Below are 19,181 nucleotides of genomic sequence, written 5' to 3'. Positions count from 1 at the left end.
CAAAAGTCTATATGAGCCGAAGCACTTCTTTGCAGGTAAGAAAAGTCTTTGAAGAAACCAGAATCAATGTAGGGGCACAAACTTTTAGACTTGTGAGTAGTAGAAGATGCCAGAAACTCTACAGCAAGAGGCAAGTTCTCTCAGACTTTTACAGTACCTTTGTATTGTAGAAAAAGTGGAGCAGATGACTTCTGTTCCTGAGCAGCTCTTCAGATCTCACTGTTCCTGGGCCTCAGTCGTGGGGACAAGATGGAGGACTTCGGGAGACTCCTGCACGGCAATGGAACGGTCACTGCTCTGCTCGCAACCTTCAAACAAGTGGCTGTTCGGTGTTTCAGCTCCTCGCATCTACCGCAAATACACTGCAGTTCCTGGCTGTCGAGATGGGCTTTCCTTGCTTCTGGGGTCCCGCACTCTGTTACTTTGGAGTCGATTGGTCCCAGCAACCCAAGGGGAGAAGTTGTCCTTGCAGGTGCTTCTCTGTCAATACAAATTAGGGAGTTTCTGCAAAGCAGCAGGGCTTCACCGGGCTAACCAACGGTCCACGAGGATGCAGCAGGCACCCTCTTCAAGTTTCTTTTTGGTTTCTTCGTCCAGTGGTCGACTATGCCTTCCAAGCCAAAAGCCTCGCCTTTTATTCAGTTCTCTCCCATTCATTCCAGCCTAGCTGTCAGTCATCCAGTAGGGCGGCTGTCCTTGCCAGTCAGACAGCCAGCCAATCACTAGAGTGAATTTGGGTCTTCTAGGAGACTGAGCACAGGGAGTTTTGGGCTCTTCCCTCACTTCCTGCCCACCCCAGACATTCTGGAGCCATAGGCGGGCTTCACTCGTGAATCCCACCAAAAGCAAAGCAAACAGGCACCAAAACTGGTTTGGCGCGCAGAGTAAATCTCAAGAAGGACCTTTCCACAAAGAAATGGTGAAAAAGGAAGACCGACGCCATTTTGATAAACATGGCACCCTAGGGTACTGCAGCTGCAAACGCAGCCCGCGGTAAATACAAACCACAGTAGTTAAAATGAAACCACTGCCACCAGCCATTCAGTGAGGAAAGGGTAATATAAAATTGTTACATGAGGAGCTAGACAAAGGGGATACTAGGTAACCTCTCCAGCACACTACTGTGAGATAAAGTCAATTTCACTTTACTGCTCTGGGAAACAGTAGTTTGTCCCAGAGAAGGTTTTTAAACCTTTGGGAAATCTGGAAGACTTCCCTGGGCCACTGCAATGTAAAAGGTGATGCCTATGGCGTTTGTGTTTCTTTTGGTTATGGAGCCTGACAAATTTCAGAAATCACATTAAAATACATGAGTGCAGGAAAAAAAAGAATCGCACTCTCTACAGGTTAAAAAATAAATCAAGTCCTCAATATCCAGCAAAGTTGCTGGCGGTCTCCAAGGTGGAGGGAATTAGCACATTTCTGAGAATTCTCCCCAACACTAATATAGGTGTATTAAAGTTAAGAAAAAGACATGTGTTCTTTCATAGTCTAAATCGAAGGTTCCACATTCGAATGAGGTGGCGGCCGCTCGTGCTTGCAGTTCAGTAAATGCCCTGGAGGTTGGTACTCTAAGCACATGTTATTATCCTCCTATAAACAAGTTAGCTGTAGCCTTGGAGGGGAGCGCCTATGTTAGTCAATGCACATAGACCAATTGCTGTGTGTCCTAATAGAGTATGGGATAAACTGTATAGTGTCTTACTAAGCTATCAATAGAACTCAGACTACCCTTTCCTTCTTCTCCAGAAGAAGTCCAGTAGCTCCGGATACAAGAAAAGCTCCGGTCCGTGTCCAGAAGCTGTGGCCAACCTCTTCTAGTGGAACAATGCAGCAGGCAGCAGTGCAGGACTCGGGATGGTCGACCATTTGTGGGAAAGCTGCTTTCAAGGACAGTCAATGCACGGGACAGCAGGGGTCACAAATGTTGAAGTCTGTTCTCTCTGGCCATGTCGATGTTAGGACGCCAACATTTTGCGGGTAGGACTCATGCAGGACAAGCAGACGAGCCCTCCAGCTGAAATTGGATTTGGACAGTCCACTGGATGGCACAGAACACTTCCAAAGACTCAAAGTCGAAAGGTACCAAGTCGAGAATGGTTGTTCCCACCAGCACGAGTCGAAGCACCAACAAAAGTCTTCCAAGATCACTAGCCAGACAGGGCTGGTTAAAGGCAGTTTTCTAAAGTCCAACTCAGAGCTTCGGAAAACTACATCTGAGGCAGTACAAAACATCACTCTCAGTATAAGGGTGTACCACCTGAGAGCATTTGGTAGCATACACAGAGGAGCCAGGCTTATTTTAGGAGGGAGAGGGCTGTAGGAAAGTACAAAGATCTTAAAAGCATACATGTGATTCAAAAGAAACCCACCCAGAAGTATTGAAAAAAAAAACAGTTTATTTTAAATATTAGGAGGCCAAGAGAATTCTTGGGGAAGTACTATGTCATAACTCAAACATAATATAAAAACCCAACTGTATGCAAACCAAAGCCTAAACCTTATTTAGAAGAACAATATGTAAATAAAGGCAAGTCAAACCTAGTGTACAACTTAGAATAGCAAACACCTATCCGTGGGGAGTAAAACCACATTAGTTACATCAAGTAATTCAAGGACAATATACCATAATGGTCATAACCTTAAAAATTATTCAGTAGCAAGAATACAATAGTTATACCAATCATGTTGCCAGTGGAAACCTGGCAATATTTGTGACTTATTCTACTTTAGGAATGGCCACAGTTACACTTGGATTACTTTTCAGAACACTGTTCAAAGCTAGTAATCTAAGAAACCTTTCAGAATAGTGGAACACAAATCCAGGACCAGTACTCAAACTACATTTAGGATAAGTTACACAAGGTGAGTAAAATGCAACTATTACAGTTATACCAATGTTGCTTTTCAGATCAGTGAAACACAGACTACAGTAATCAATAACTCTATACACCATTTTCGAAAAGCTCTAAAGCACATCAGGGAATGCAAAACCCAATGATACACTTTTAGAATGGCACACAGCTATTCAAGATGAAACAGACCCAGTTGGTGAACTTCTACAATTATACTATTATAGATATAATTAAGTGAAACCAACCATGTTACTTTTTAGAAGAGTGCAATACAATTCACAGACAAGTAAAGTAACTTCATATTTTTTAAAATGGCAGAACACATTCAAAAGTTAAGTAAGAACTTTTGTAACTAATCACATTTCAGAGATCGCTACCAAAGCAACAGACTTACAACTTGTTCCATTTCAAGGCAAAGGCGGAAACCCAGTAAGGCCTTCCCTGTTCTTGGAGCACGAGTGCTCTCAGAGGCAGAAAGGGGACACTTGTGGTCTAGTGGCCATCTGTAGGCAGGTCAGGACAGGCACAGGATGCAGAAAAGTCAATTCCAAAGGAAATTTCTTCCAACTATTAGGTACAAACTTTAGGGTTATCAGAAAGGGTCCAGGGGCGTCACAGACGACACCTGTTGGGTAAGAATTTATAGAGTCCAACTGGTGTGGACTTTACAAGACTTAGCTATTGGTATTAGGTAATCCACCTTTTTATATAGGCTAGTACTACACAAGTTAGTAAGGTGAGCGAGCAGCTAGGCTTAAGAGGGGTAATGTGAGCTGTAAAATGAAATCAGTAAAAGTTCTAGTATAAATATGTATGTGTACATAAACAAGGATAATTAGACAATCTTTAAAAAGAAGCAACTACTAGTAAGATTAATCCCAAAGTTAGGCTTCAATTCAACAAGAGCAATAAAGTAGATTGCTCTTGTTGATGCTTAGTAGTAAACATTACTTATGTTATACATATTCCAGCACGTTCAGTGATGTCATTTGAGGACAGTAATACCACTTTTGTGGTCGCCATTACAATACTGAATTTTTAAGGAGGGAAAAGTTAGTCAGATCAGAACATACTTTGTAAATAGAAAAACAGACAGATTCTCCCAGAGGGATGTAGATAGTAATTTATCCCAGCAATAATAGTGTTCAACAATTAAAACCTTTAAGGGAACAAGCACTGTGTGATGCTGGAAATGCATTGGAGGGACAGGGCCTCCCTGTCCTTGTCCTGTAGTCCTCTTTCATTTGTGTTCTGAATGGTTTTCTGCCCAGGAGTCCATGTGGGACTCTGGGCAGTGCAGCGCTTCTTGTTTTTTGGTTTGGTGTACAGACCCATGGGATACCCCAGAGAACAACCCTGTGCCCCTAGTGTATGTTTTTGGGCACCTGAGTTTGGCCCACAATGCAGGGTATGGCATGGTGGCAGCTCCATGCTGAATTTGACAGGTGCTCTGAGTAGCCTCCATTTTGGGATACACAGACCCTGCCCTTGGAATCAGTGGATTCCTATTAGGTAACAAGACGACCCCTGCGGCCTCTTGCTTTCTATTGCCTGTTAACTTGTTTTCCCAAAGACCTGGGAAGGCCTGACTCCGTCCCTTCCCCCGAGTGGGCTGTTGGGCAGAAGTTCCATATATGAGATTGTGGTGAGGTTCAGGCCAGACTGGCTGGAGCCTTACCAGTGACTGTATGTTGTGGGTACACCCTGTGGGTGGGAGCTGGGTGAATGGAGTGTGTGTGTGTGTGTGACCAATATGCACTTCTTGTTGTGGATGGAACAAGTTGCTCTCCAGCATGGATCTGGCATGGATTCACATGCTCATGAATATTCCCTGTCGTCAGGCAGGGAATCGTCGGTATAGAAAAAAATCAGTATCAGTTTTGTTTCTGATCTGTCTTTCTTAGTAGTAACCAATCACTGGTCTCTGGGTCATACTTCCCCCAGCTAATGACTGCCCTCTCCCTAAGCCCCACCTCTGGCAGCCATCCTCAGATTTGGAAGCACGTGAAGTGGCAGTATGACCAAGTGAAGAGCCGCAGAGGGGTAGGCGGGAGGGTTTGCATGTGAATCCATGCCAGACCCATGCTGGAGAACAACCGTTACAGGTAAGTAACTTGTTCCTTCTCCAGCATGGGGTCTGGCATGGATTCACATGCTCATGAATAAGAGAATACATAGCAGTACACACATGCACAACCACGGAAGGTGGCAAAAGGATCAACATTAAGCAATACAACAACTCAACATTAAGCATATCTTACCTCCTCCCCAGGCTCACCTTAAGCGAACAGGTTGCGCAGCACTGCTTGGCCGACCCTGGACTCCTCCCTGGAGTCCCGATCCGACGCAGTAGAATCTTGTGAAGGTGTGCGTCGACCTCCACGTCGCAGCCCTGCAGATGTCCAGCAGGGGCACACCAGACAGGAACGCCGTGGTAGCAGCGATCGCTCTGGTCGAATGGGCTCTCGGACGGCCAGGCAGCAGTCGGTTTGCCAACCGGTGACAGTGCATGATACAGCCGGAGAACCATCTGGAAATGGAAGTCTTCGAGAGAGCCTTCCCTTGATTCACAGTCCCAAAGTTCAGAAACAGCTGTGATGTCTTCCGAAAACTCTTCATGCGGTCCACGTAGAACGTCAGCACTCTAGCTACGTCCAGCGAGTGCAGAGTCCTTTCAGCCGGCGACGAAGGAGACGGGAAGAAAACTGGCAACACCAAGGGTTCGTTGAGGTGGAAGTCCGACGGCACCTTGGGCATGAAGGAGGGGTGCGTCCTCAGCACCACCCTTGTGTCGTGAAACGTCAAGTATGGCGGCTTGCAAGATGGGGCCTGGATCTCTCCCACGCATCGTGCGGAGGGGATGGCCACGAGAAACGCTGTCTTCCACGACAGAAACTTCAAAGGTGCCGAATGCATAGGCTCAAATGGGGCCCCCCCATGAGCCTGGTCAGCACCACGTTGAGCTCCCACGCCGGGGCAGGGGCCTTCACCGGCGGGAAAGATCGGAACAATCCTTTCATAAATTCCTTCACCAGTCGATGAGACCACAAGGACGCCCGTACCGTAGTTCTGGTGTATTGTGAGATGGCGGCCAGATGTATCTTGATGGAAGCAGAAGCTAGTCCAGCCTTGGCCAATGACAGTAGGTACGGCAATACTTGAGGGGCCGTAATCCGCAGAGGGTTAATCTGTGCACGGCACCAGACAGAGAACCTCTTCCATTTGTGTCCGTAGCACTTGAGAGTGGAGGACGCCCTGGCCTTTGCAAGAACCTCTCTGCAGTCGGCCGGGATGTCGTACCCTCCAAACTCTAGTGCTGCAGGAGCCAGGCCTGCAAGTTCAGCGATTCCAGGTTGTGGTGAATAATGGCGCCTCCTTCTCTGGAGAGAAGATCTGCGTCCGTCGGCAGCTTGACTGGTGTGGACGTTAACAAGTCCAGAAGGTCCGGGAACCAGATCTGTCTCGGCCACACCGGTGCGACGAAGATCATCTTGCACCGGGACCTCTTGAGCTGGTTGATGAGCCTGAGCAGCAACGGCAGCGGAGGGAACGCATAAAGAAATAGGCCGTCCCAGGGGAACGAGAAAGCATCGCACATGCTCATCGGCTGGGGGAACCTGCTGGCGAACCTCCGGCACTTGGAATTCGTCACCGTGGCGAAGAGATCGATCTGGGGTCCGCCCCATCGACGGAAGAGTCAATCCACTTGATCCTGGCATAGTTCCCACTCGTGGCACGACCGCAGCTCTCGGGTGAGTGAGTCGGCGATGGTGCTTTTTATTCCTGCCAGATGAAAAGGCACCAGAAACATCCCTTGGGCGACGGCCCAATGCCACAGATCCTGGACTTCCTTGGATAGGGCAGGGGATCTGGTTCCGTCCTGCTTCTAGATGTAGAACATCGTGGTGGTGTTGTCGGTGAAGATCCTCACCACCTTGCCCTTGAGGAACGGAAGAAAAGACCTGAGGGCCCAGAACATTGCGCGGAGCTCCAAGATGTTGATGTGGAGAGACTTCTCCTCCGGGAGCCAAAGGCCTCTCGTGTGAAGATCTCCGGAGTGCGCTCCCCAACCTTCCAGGGAAGCATCCGTCGTCACCGTCACCTGGTGAGCTGGGGTCTGAAAGTCTGTGTCCGCCGACAGATGAGCGGGTACCCCACCACCGGATCGCCTGACGGAACGTCTCGTTGAGGGATCCTGTCCTCGAAGCTGCCTGTCGACTGAACCCAGTGGGCGTCGAACTCTTGTAAGGGGCGCATCCGAAGCCTGCAAAGGCGCACCAGATAAATGCAGGAGGACATCATCCCGAGGAGGGACTTGATAGATCTTACCCTGGCCATGTCCGTGGCCAGCAGACGCTGCACCTTGCCCAGGATGGTCCTTTCCTCCGACGGCGAGGCCAGCCGCGCCATTGTCGTGCTTGGCTCCCAGAAACAGGGCAACTTGCGACGGAACCAGGTGGGATTTTGGAAAGTTGATGGAGAACCCCAGGTCCGTGAGCAGCTGGACGGTCTTCGCAGTGTGCTCCATGGTGAGCTCCCTTGTCCTTGCCCGGATGAGCCAGTCGTCCAGGTAGGGGTAGACGTGGATCCCCTGTAGGCGCAACCGCGCCGCCACCGATGCTAGGGACTTGGTGAACACCCTGGGTGCCGACTTCAATCCGAACAGGAGGGCCTTGAACTGATAGTGCCGCCCTTGGACCACGAACCTGAGGAACTTTCGGTGTCTCTTTAGAATGGGGATGTGGAAGTACGCATCCTCGAAGTCCGACGACAAGAAATCGCCCTCCTCCAGCTGTCCCAGCATGTGCTGGAGGGTGACCATCCGGAACTTCTGTGCCTTGATGTACTTGTTCAGTCGTCGCATGTCCAGGATCTGGCGCCATCCTCCCATCTTCTTTTTTACGAGGAAGTACCTTGAGTAAACTCCAGAGCCCCAAAGCCTCTTTGGGATGAGCTCGATGGCACCCTTCTTGAGCATCGCCCTTACTTCCAACAGTAGTTGAGGTACGTGATTTTCCTTCCTGGCCACGGGTGGAACGTGAGGGCAATTTCTGAAACTCAAGGGTGTGCCCTTGGGGCAGGGCATCCAGCACCCAACGGTCGGTGGAGATGGACTCCCACACGCTGACGAACCTCGCCAGCCGGCCTCCCACCGGGGTGCTTCGGCCGGGGCCCGACCCCACGGTCGCTTCAATCTTGTTTGGAGGCCGCCTTGCCTCCTCGACCTCCCCGTCGAGGACGACTGGCACCACCTGACTTGCCGCATCCCCTGTAGGCTTCCTGGGACGAAGATCTTGCCGCTTGGCAGTACGTGGAGGAGCCACTTATGGATCCCTTGGAGGCACCTTGTCTGCCTCCGGAGCTCCGAAAGGACGGCCGTCGTCGTTGGAGCACTCCCAGTGCCCAGGCAGTCTCTGTGTCCGTCTTGATGGCCTGAAGGGACTCATCGACCTCCTTCCCAAACAGGTTGTTCCCGTCGAAGGGCATGTCCAAAACCTTGGTTTGTACATCCTGGCGTAAATCCGTCGCCTTGAGCCATCCTCATCGTCTCAGGCAAACGCTGTTGCCCATATGACGGAAACCAGTGTCTGCGATGTCTGTTGCCGGCGTGATCCAAAGCAATCTCACCTTCCTGTAGGATTTCAAGGGCCTCAGCCCTTTTGGCGTCCGGAAGGAAGTCCAACAGAGGGGTGATTTTGAACCACAACTCCCTGTCGTAGCGGGCTACGATAGCCAGGGCGTTGGCCGCCTTGATAGTCGCCGCTGCGGATGAGATGACCCGTCCCATCGTGTCCAGCTTCCTCCCCTCGCCGTCCGATGGGGAAGTTGATGTCGAGGCCGATGCCCCCCCAGCTTTCTTCTTTGCCGCCGCCGAGATGACCGAATCCGGGGTAGGTTGCGCCTGAAGTCATTAGGGGGCAGCGTCGGGGACCCGGTACTTCTCGTACCAGTCCATTTTTGCCGGCGCCGTGGCAGGGTTCTTGAGAAGGGCGAGTCCCTCATCCCAGATGTCATCAAGAAGTGGTACGGCGAGGACAGTCTTCCTTTTAGCCTCGCGCCGTTGGTAAAGGAACCCTTCCTTCTTCTCTTCTGGGCAGAGCTGGAAGAGTTCGGATGCCCTGGAAATCATGGCATGAAAGTATCCAATCTCGTCCGGCGGGGATGCCAGAGCAGGGGGCAACAGGGGACACGTCCCGTCGTCGCCTCCATCGTCCTCTGTACCCGTCGTAGCCGTGTCTGTATCATCCCCGTGGGTAGTAGACCGGGGGAAGGCAAGCAGGCCGCAGAGATGGGAGAGGTGGCGTAGGATGCGTCCTCTTATGCGGTGGACTTTCCGAAGGTCCCGGCTCCGGTTCCCCCGTCGGGTCTGGCTCAGGTACCTCCGTCGGGGGAGGGGCAACCTTCTCATCTCCGAGCATAAGGACTGAATCGCTAACAAAATGGCCGCCAAAGTGTCCGGCGGCACCGGAAACGACGGGCGCGAGGGCTCTTGAGGAACCTCGACGGCGACACCGTCGCTCTCGTCGCCCTCGTCGGGATCCCTCCCGATGTGCTGGGCCTCTTCCACGACTTCGATAGGCTCTTCAGAGGTTGTGTCCGTATCCACTATGGCCACCTGCCCCACCTTTTCCAACGAGGACTTCGTGGGGGTCTTCTCAATGGGCCTTAAAGACTACTCCCTCCGCAGTGGCAGGGAGACTCTGGGTCCAGAGGTCGCCTCCACTGGCGTAGTCTCCACAGGCTGAGCCAGGGCCGCTGCGACAACCTCTATCGAGGTCTTAGCAGGGTGAATTAAGGCCATCGTCACCTTCTGTACGCCTGGGGAGTTCACCTTGGGGTGAGGGTCCGAGCCTCACGCCCCCTCTACAGGAATCTTCGAGAACGACCGGGGCCTCTCCAGAAGCTTCGCCGGGTTCTCAAACTTCCTCTTACCCGAGCCAGAGCGTTGGCTCGTGGTTAATGGCGCCGGGGAGGATGCGCCCTGCTTGGCAGCCAAAGAGCCTGACCGTTCTGCGCTCCCGGTGCCCGCGGACTTGCGTTGCTTGGCCTTTTGTTGGGCCCCCGTCGCCGGGGTGCCCTCACAGGACTTAGAAGACTGCTCGGACTTCTTTTTCACGCCTGACGGGCTCTTCCCTTCCAGCCAGTTGGCGAGACGGAGGTGGCGATCCTTCATGGTCCGCTCCGACATGTTCCCACAAAACGCGCAGTCCTTCTCCATGTGCGTCTTGTCCTCGTGGAGACAGAGGCATAAACGAATGCTCGTCCTCCTTGAAAACATTCTGAAGCTGGCATCCAGGGCAGGTCCTGAACAGCTTCCCGGGCGCCGAGCCTCCTTTCTCCTGGGCCATGTCCGGGGTAGGCCTCGGAACTTCTGGAATCCTCCAAAAGCGCAAATCGACGAAATATTCACCCTTGAGGGGCATAGAAAATTCCGAAACGGGTCCCTGTTGATCAGATGTGGAAACGGTGGAGCTTGAGGCTCTATTTAACCGAAAAATCTCCTGAAAAAGCGCGAAAACACAGCAAAAGCTCGAGAGCTACAGCACGAGGACTCCCACACTTGAACATGCGGTAAAAATCTGAGGATGGCTGCCAGAGGCGGGGCTTAGGGAGAGGGCAGTCATTGGCTGGGGGCGGTATGACCCAGAGACCAGTGATTGGTTACTACTAAGACAGATCAGAAACAAAACTGATTCAGATTTTTTCTATACCAAGGATTCCCGGCCGACGGTGAATATTCATGAGCATGTGAATCCATGCCAGACCCCATGCTGGAGAAATCTGGTTTCTACTATGAAACAATGACAGACAGCCAGCCCGAAAATGGTATTACAGTGTGTAGTGTTGAATGGCTGGGTACTTGTCCCAATACACATTCCTTGTTGTGAGTGTCTGAGAGGGAGGAGACTAGCCTGAATGCACTGTATGCCTGATGGGCATTCAGCAGTCAGCCATTCTGAGTGATTGGTTGCCTGAGTGTGACCCACAGAAGGAATGGGAGATCAACTAGTATAACTGGGGGCCTCTCACTGCTAGAATTTGTTCAGAAGCTGAAGTAGAAACTGACATTGAAACTGAAGCTGAATCTCGAAGCCAAGCCCGAAGAAGGTGGTCGACTGCTGTTACCTTCACCGCAATCTGAAAGCCGCCGTGACGTTGAGTGATCCAAGAGAGGACCTGGTTAGGCACCCTCTTCCCGTGCTTCGAGGGACCATCAAGTACTGCTAACCTTTGCCAAAGCTCCCTAGAAGTCAGACCCTCGACAGGCTGCCGACCAGAGACCGGTAACGCCGAGGAGAACGAAGATCAGCACCGGACATTCCGTCCACTGTCATCGACTAGGGTTTGCTATAACTGCTGGAGGCCAGTCTAAGCCGTGTTGCCCAGAAGCGGAGACCGCTGGACGCTGTGCCATCGACGACCAGAGCCGCACGCTCCATTAAGACATTTTGATTACCGAATGCGCTCGTCCGCATTGCCGACCGCCTTATCCGGCCGGAGAAGACCAGACCGTCGACGCGCTGAGGAGCATCTACCAGTGGGTTTCCCGCCACCCAAAGACTGTAGAGACGCCGGACGACTCGACGTCCTTGCTGGGCCACAGTTCTTCACAAACTCTTTGCGGTCCTGAACTATCGACATCGAGGTGCCATGCACGCCTCTTCCTTGCAGGACGTCTTCACTCCATCGTCGACGAGCACCGCCGGGACCGAAGCTGCCGCCTCGACGCCAAGTTCACTTTCTTTGGAGGGATCTCAACGATCCGTGACTCCTGCTTTAAAGGGAGCCGCTCAAGGAGGATCTGTCGACTACCCGTCGTCAAACTCTGCTATTCCAGGTACATTGGGGTGATAGAAACATTTTTTGAAAGGACTAAGACTAATTGAATAATATATGGGCTGGCCAAGTGATATATCTTTATTTTACAGGTTGCCCAGGTGGGGGGCATCTCCACACAGAACTGTGTCTAGTGGTAGGGGCAAGTATTCTGCCAATTGTTCTAACCAACTGCTTTCCTCCTAGATCTATTCTTGGTTACCTTTATTAAGTGATGTGTGACATTTAACCAGAGTACAGTTGATGCACTTTAATGAAACCTGATAATTGTGGTACCACTTCGAAATGTATATATTCGCCACAAAGTGAGTTATTGTGATTGTGTACATAACCTTGACCCTTAATTTATATAAAGGCTGTTTTAACTAATACAGTGTGTGGACATTCCTTTGTAGGTTCTTGGGGACTACATTGTACTTAAGAACCAGCCTGCATCACCTCCTGAGAAGCTAGGCCTTGGTTGCTCGTCCATTGCTACCAACAATAGAGAATCTTGACTGGGGTCCTCTGTGCCTCTCCTCTATGATATAGAGAGCAGGAGTACAGACAACCCCCTCCAGTCTTCACACACTGCCAAAGCCAATAGGTTCAGAAGGGGGCCTTTAGGGAGCCATAGCAGGCAATGTCAATGGGCTAGTTCAAAGTTCTGATGATTTCTTCTTAGAAAAATCTTTTTAAATAGTCAGTATTTCAATAGAAAAAAAAAAAATCACAGAACCTCAAGAGGAGCCACCTTGAAGAAGCACAAGCTGGGAGGCCAGTGCAAGTCAAAATGGTTTAAAATATTACCCCAAGTTAGGGAGCACCACAAATGGCAAAAGGTAGATGTACCCCAAGCCCCACAGTACCTGTGAACTGAAGAATTTGTTCCAGCTGGATGCCTTCCTGTTGCAATTTAGCAGACCCTTGTTCCTGGTTGAGGTGATTAGAGGGAGCACACCTGGCGGGCTTCTGTGGCAGCACTCTAAAGAGTGACTCGTCAGTAATGGGTTCTCCTTGATTCAGCAGACTTTTCTGGTTTTGGCACCTTTTTCTCAGCGCCAAAGAACAAATGGCTCCGGTTGGAAGTTACTTGATCCCTCGGTCCTGGACTGTGGTGAGTGTATTAGGGAGAATTATCAGAAATGTGCTAAGTGCCCTTCTACCTTAGAGACCCCCAGCTCTTTTGCTGGACTTTAGGACTTTACATTTCTAACTTGGAGAGAGTGCGCCCTTTTTCTCACCCTCATGTATTTTTATTGTGATTTGAACTCTGTTTCTTTTGACTTTGGAGTCTGACAAACTCCATAGGCATCATCTTTATATTGTGACACACAGCACCAAGTCTCTTAGATTTCCCCAAGGTTTAAATACCTTCTCTCTTGGTGAAAAAGTTTCCAAGCGCAGTGAAGTGAAATTGACTTTACTTCCATTTATCTTACCATAGGGTGCTGGAGGGGTTACTTTATATCCCCTTTGTCTAGTTTCTCATCTAAAATGTTTATGTTCCCCTTTCTACAATTAATGGCGGGTGTCAGTGGTTTACTTTTTACTACTATTGTGCGTTTTTACTGTAGGCTGCGTTTGTCAAAATGGCCCCGATCATCTTTTCTCGCCAAAAGCTGATTGGCCAGCTGGCTAGGACAGTCACCCTGCTGTGTGATTGACAGCTAGGCTGGAATAAATGGGAGAAACCTGCATGAAAGGCGAGGCTTTTTGACTTGGAAGGCAGAGTCGCCCACTGGACAAAGGAATCTGAAGAACTTGGAAGAGACTCCTGCTGCAACTCCTGGACCGTTGGTTTGCCCGGTGAAGCCCTGCTGCTGTGCTGAATCTCCGAATTCACCTCGAATAGAGAAGCCCTGCAAGGACACTTCTCTTTTTGAGTTGGTGGGACCAATCAACTCCAAAGTAAGCCCATCTGGACATCCTCTCGAAGCTGGTTGTATTTCCGCTGCTGTTGGAACCGAAGAGCCAGGGAGATGAACACCAGGTTGTGTGCGTTGCTTATAAGTCAGACCCGAGCCCTAGGAAGATCCTTCGGACTTCCATGATGCAGGACTGACCAAGCCTAAGCCACCTCAGAGTGCTGGACCCCAGAAGCAAGGAAAGTCTGAAGTGGTATCAGAGAACCGCAGTGTTGCCATTTGCTGTCAGATGCGAGGAGCTCAAACACCGAAAGACCACTGAATCGAAGTTTGCCCATTGCTGCCACTGACCTTCCCATTGCAGAGCAGGAGTCCCCAGACGCCCTCCCTCTTGTCCCCACGACTGAGGCTCAGGAATAACAGGATCTGCAGAGCTGAACAGTAACAGAAGCCAGCTGGAACCATTTCTTCTAACCAGAGGTACTATAAAGTCTAAGAGGACTTACCTCTTGTTGTGTAGCCTTACTTGATCTCACTTGAGACCTATCTGGGTTACCTGGCAGAGTTGCTAAAGCTTTGCCCCTCACAAGCCTCTCAGCGTGTGGCCCTTCAAGTGTTCTATTTTCGACAAAAATTACTACAAACATTGTACAAGACTTTTTACCTACCCGCAAAAAAGATATTCAGTCCCCAATGACATTGTACAATTAACATTGTCTGTCTTGGCTCCCCGAGTGACCCTTCTTAACTGACTCTGTGCTTTATCTTTTCCCCAGAAAAGGGTTAATTTACTAAACATTGGAAGGTTTTAAAAATATTTACCGATTTATGAATAATTTGTTAACCTTTGTTTTATTCCTAAATTTTATCCTTTTCACCAAACTCAGTATTGCTCTAAACGTACCAGTGATAAATCAATGCCCACAGTGTCCTAGCTATTTAAGTCACCTGAAGGTGTAGGAAGTGTGTGTGTGCGCCATCCCCAATGGGCATCATCTGATTTAGAGAAACTAAGTGTGTTTTGAAGTTTATTTTAATTGTTTCATATATATTGCTCCCTTCTGAAGAAGGCTTATACAAGGGCTGAAATAAATTGTTTTATCAAGAAACCTTGAGTGAGTGCAAGTTTTTATTTGAATAACTGTACTGTGAAACTCTGTCACAACGTTACTGCTCACATTGACCCCTCTTGAGATAAGCCTGGCTGCTCAGCCACACTAACAACCTGTGTAGTTCAGACTTATACCAAAGGTTGGGTCCCTATTGCCAGGAGGTCAAGGTTTTTGTAAAGCACCCAAAGGGTACTGCATACAATCTTGCCTAACACACATGAACTGTGAATCTCTATGTTACATCTCTACAACTCACATTTACCCCTTTTCAGATAAGTCTGGCTGCTCAGTCACTCTACCAACTTGTGCAGTACATGCTTATACCAATAGTTGGGTTATCTATTGCCTAGAGAACAAGGATGGTGTAGTCTCCCACAGGGTTACTACAAACAATCTTGCCTAACACTCACGTACAGTGTTAGTGCATCCAAAGACCGTTGTAACCCAATAGCAGTTTGATCTAGTAGGACAGTGGAGCGATTATTTTACTGATCTTAAACGTTTCTCAAACTCGGACACATGAAGATTGTATAAGGTTGGGGCAAGCACACAACCCTGCTTCATCCCTCAATTGGTGGAGATGGGTTGTCCCAGGATTCCTTCCTGTGAAAGACGAATCTGTACCGGAGTATCAGAATATAGCAGCTTAAAAAAATATCATCTATCCACCAACTCTCCAGCTTGGACCAAAGTATGCCTCCGATAGACAATGTCAAAAGCTGAGCTATAAACAAAGCATGTACAGCTTTATACTAAGAGTGGAGTCTTGTACTGTCTGAGTTGAATGGTTTTTACTAAGTCCTTGGACTTCAGAAAAACTGTCCTAACACAGTTGATGAAGAAATACAAGAACCACTGATGCAGGCCTCTTTAGACAATGGAGGAAGGAGATTTCCAGCGACTGTCGCCGCGCAAAGGCAGCGACAGGCGTTCTTCCAGTCATGATCACAGAAGATGCTCCAGGGCAGGATCCCTTGATGCTGGGACACTGAAATTCAGAGAGAATGAGACTAGTTTCGCCAGCTGGCGACAACCGAAGTTCCCAGCTTAAACGCGGAACAGTGATACATCTGGCGAGGTAGCCTACAAGAGAGGTGGGCAATCCACCGGGCAGTCCAGGGACACTTCCAGAGGCTCAGAGGGGCAGGCAGTCCAGTTACACTTCCGGAGGATTAGAGGGGTAGGATCCTCAAGGTTTTTGAAACTACTTGGTCCCACTAGACCACCACGGGCTGAAGCACTGCTCAGGGTCTTCAGGGCTTGACCAGGCCAGACAAGTTGGTGAAGTGAGACTGAACAGGAAAATCTGAGGACATCCTGAGGGCCTTACTGACATGAGGAAAATGAAACGAGGCAGTGATGTAAAACAGAAAAATACTGTGATGTCATAAGACTATTTGTGACCCACCAATTTAAGATTTGAGCTAGTTATCCAAATCCATTTCCCCCCTTCATATCAAGAAATCCTGATTACAGTGGAAAGAACAAAGACCAAAGAAGAATCTTTACAAAGTCTGCTTACCTGTTCTATATTGTAGCCACTGGAAAGAGCAGCTCCATAACCCCCCACGAAGGCACCAGCAGGAAGAAGGTACAGGTAATTATACTCTTTAGGATCCGTTGGACGCTTGAACATGTCCAGCATTCTCTGGGTAACCAGGAAGCCTCCTAACCAGAAAAGAAGGTAGAATATAGGATCAAATGTTATTTGCGAACATGCATTTAAAGGGAAATAGTGAAAGACAGTACAGGATTTCTATACCCTCTATGTAGAGTTTCACCAAGCTTGAACACACTCACTGGTAAGCATGTCTGAGCAGTTAGCTTTCAGCTCTTACTAAGAGTAAACACTATTAGAAATGTGTTCGGACACTTTTTCTAAAGTCCAACTAAGGGCTTAGTAAAAATATTCAATTGAGACAGTAGAAGACTCCACTCTTAGTATAAGGCTGTACCACCCGAGTATATGGTAGTGTAGACTTAGCAGCCAGGCTTATTTTAGGAGGGAGAGGGGGCTGTAGAATCAGTACAAAAATAGTACACATATGGTCCAGACACTGAAACACTATGCATTGCAAAAATAAAGGATTTATTTAAATACAAATATACCTAAGTAAATCTTGGGTAAATAAGTACTATCACATTATATGTAACCACAATTATAAAAACACAATACTATGTTTTAAAGTACACAGACCAAAGCATAGACCTTGTTCAGAACACTATGTCTAGTTAAGTCAGACCTTAGTATACATTTAGTATAGGGCACATATTTTCATAGGGAGTAAAAATCATTAGTTACTTTTAGATTACTTTCTGTAATACAAGGATAGTAGACCCTGTTGGGTTAGATTTTGTAGTGTTCAACTGGTGTGGGACTTTACTAGACTCATCTGCTGGGTATTAGTGACCCAACTTTTAACATAGGCCTGTACTGCACAAGTTGGCAGAGTGGCTGAGCAGCCAGACTTCTCAAGAAGGGTAAATGTGAGCTGTAGAACTGTAGCAAAGAAATTCACAAATACAAGTAACACTTACACTCAAGGTTTTAGGTCTTAAGATGAGGTAATGCGAGCTGTAGAGCAGTACAATGAAATCAGTACAGACTAGTAGACAAGTAAACACACACTTTAAAGTTATATTAAAATTTATATACGCAAAGCAAATGAATTGCACTAGGTTATGCAGCAACAAATAGTAACATCAAGCAGAATGTCAGAATTAAGTTCTTCAAGAAGCAATAATGCAGGTAAGTAAATTCCTTTTGTACGAAAACATTTCCAGCACACAGGGCGACACGAGTTCAGGTCAGTAGTAGCACATATGTTTTACCATACAAGTCTGGAGGAAAAAAGTTACAGTAAAATAACATTGTAGCACTGTAACAATAGTTTGTTCTCCTAAAGGGATGTAGGCAGTTTTTAATCCCAGCAATAATAGCGTAAAACGTTTAAAACTGTAAGGTAACAGGCACCGTCAAAGCCAGTAGGGTTCAGAAGGGATGCGTTTTGGGAGGAGCAAGGACAGCTCCTCCCAACCAAGTTAATGCGTCTGTTCTAATTCTGATGCAATCTTTTTAGAAAAAGTTAATTGAACAGTCAGTAGTCATTTAATTAAGATCCAGGAGCGCACGCGAGTCCACCTTACGTGCACAAGATATTAGGCTAGCCCAAGTGAAATGCAGCTATTCAAAAGCATAATAAAGGAGCACTTCCCAAACTAGAAAGCACTAAATGTGGCTAAAGATGGTTTTAAACCCAAAACCCCACAGTACCTTAGAATTGAAGCAGATGTTCCAGCTGGCGTCCTTGATGGAGCGATGCAGACCTTTGTTCCTGGACCTGGGTCGTGGTGACGAAAGAAGGAAGTCCGGTGGGCTTCTGCGGCAGCACTCTCGAGAGCGACTCTGCAGCAATGGATTCCACTCGTTTCAGCGGCTCTGTGGTTTTGCCGCCTTTTTCTCAGTGCCACAGAAGAATGAATAGCTCCCGTTGGGAGTTTCACTGGTCCCTCGGTTCTGGACTCTGGACGAATAAGCCCTGCTTCTGGAGGTCCTTGAAGATGTCCACAAAGTTTTGTCCGGATTCATTCTCAGGAAGACTTTGCACTCGTCGATGGTCGAGGTACCCCAGGTATTGGGAAATTGCAGCCCAGGAAATTCACAGCGATTCAGGGGTTGGCCTAGAACGAAGCAGATCTTGATGTTAGTTGGTCCCACCAGCCTAAGGGAGGAGGCTGCCCTTGATGGATCTTCCCTGTCGATGGGAAACGGGTTAAGCACAGCTGCAAGGCTTCACCAGCGCTTTCGCAGTCCTGGAAGGTGCTGCTGGCGTCTCGGTCAGAGAGAATTTTCATTTCTGTGCCAATTCCCTTCAACCTTAGAGACAAACCAACCCTCCCTCACCCCCAACTCTTTTGCTTGACATGGGGCTTGTGATTTTTACTCCTGAATGAATGGGACCTTTTTCTTAATCTCTCATGTACTTCGCCTGACAAGGATTCTTTGTGTTTCACTGTTTAATGGAGTCTGACAAACTCCATATGCACCTGTTTTTTATAAAGTGACACACAGCTCCTTAGGTGCAGTGCCACTGAGAAGTCCTTTGGACTTCACTGAATGTTTGAATATATTTCCTTGGGTGAACTACCGTTCCCAAGAAAAGTAACATGATCCTTGTCTTACTCAACTTTCTCTTTGTGGGACCAGCACACACCACCCTAGATGAGCTCCCTTGGGCTGTTGGGACCAACTAGCCTCAAGACAAGCTTACATTTGGCAGATCCCCCGACTTGCTGTGCCTCACCAGAACTGCAAAAACCCACTGCCAGGGGTCCTGCGAGTGCATCGGCTTGCAAAGTCCAAATCCGTCTAAACCTTTGTGGGCATCCAGAAGACCCTACAGAAGTAGGAAATCTTATTCTGAGTCGCGTCACCAGAGTCCAGGACTGAGGGAGCAAGATTCTTCCAACCAGAGTTTATTCTTCATTTGTCACAGAGGGTAAGGCACCAAAACACTGAAGTGCTGCTG

General features: G+C 48.6%; 1 protein-coding gene across 1 annotated transcript in view; it reads right to left on the bottom strand.

Moving 5' to 3' along the window:
• NNT (nicotinamide nucleotide transhydrogenase) overlaps positions 1-19,181 on the bottom strand; it is an 832,744-nt gene that overhangs the window by 404,317 nt on the left and 409,246 nt on the right. The window contains exon 13 of the mRNA XM_069627238.1: positions 16,175-16,320. Within this exon, the coding sequence (XP_069483339.1) occupies positions 16,175-16,320 (146 nt within the window). The remainder of the gene's footprint in view (positions 1-16,174; positions 16,321-19,181) is intronic.

The sequence above is a fragment of the Ambystoma mexicanum genome, chromosome 6p, assembly GCF_040938575.1.
Source record: "Ambystoma mexicanum isolate Mex_15411 chromosome 6p, UKY_AmexF1_1, whole genome shotgun sequence".
Lineage (NCBI taxonomy): Eukaryota > Metazoa > Chordata > Amphibia > Caudata > Ambystomatidae > Ambystoma > Ambystoma mexicanum.
Note: the sequence above shows the minus strand (reverse complement) of the source record. Positions and strands in the feature narration are given on the sequence as shown.